The sequence below is a fragment of the Opisthorchis viverrini genome (genome assembly GCF_000715545.1).
Source record: "Opisthorchis viverrini unplaced genomic scaffold scaffold24490, whole genome shotgun sequence".
NCBI lineage: Eukaryota > Metazoa > Platyhelminthes > Trematoda > Opisthorchiida > Opisthorchiidae > Opisthorchis > Opisthorchis viverrini.
This window is the reverse complement of record NW_008767577.1, coordinates 1-448: the sequence shown is the minus strand read 5'-3', so window position 1 is coordinate 448 and position 448 is coordinate 1. Positions and strand designations below refer to the sequence as shown.

The following is a 448-nucleotide window of genomic DNA, read 5'->3' as shown; positions in this document are numbered from 1 at the left end:
ATGGAATGGCGGTGATCTAACGTGGTGAACCCCATATTGCTGGCAAAACAAGGCAAAATCCGCCGAGGTAAATCCTCTGCCACCAATGTTCCTGGCGTGCCGTAAGTGGCAGAAGATTCGGGTGAGCTGCAAAACTGTGTAGCAGGAAGTCGTGTGATCCATCATGATTACCTCCGACCATTTACTGTAAGCGTCAACGATGATAAAGTAATACTGATTGTTAATTGGTCTAGCAAAATCAACATTTAAACACGACGAAGAGTTAGTTGGTGCAGGCCAATAAAATAACTCGGTCTTCCGTGGCGATTTTGCAGATCACTGACAGGACTGCACAAGTTCTTTGATATGTTTTTCCACACCCGGCCAGTATACATAACTGCGCGTCAAGGTTTTCATGCAGTTGATACGTGGGTGTTTAAAATGAAACCGTTTTAGTACCCGCGCTTGC

At 45.3% G+C, this 448-nt stretch overlaps 1 protein-coding gene across 1 annotated transcript; it reads right to left on the bottom strand.

The window, feature by feature from the left end:
• Positions 1-21: 21 nt before the first annotated feature.
• On the bottom strand, positions 22-396 carry T265_16310 (hypothetical protein; the record flags this gene model as incomplete). Its single annotated transcript, XM_009179913.1, has 2 exons — positions 22-229; positions 320-396. Coding segments are annotated over 2 exons (285 nt in total), but the record flags the coding sequence as incomplete, so codon positions are not given.
• Between the last annotated feature and the right edge of the window lie 52 nt (positions 397-448).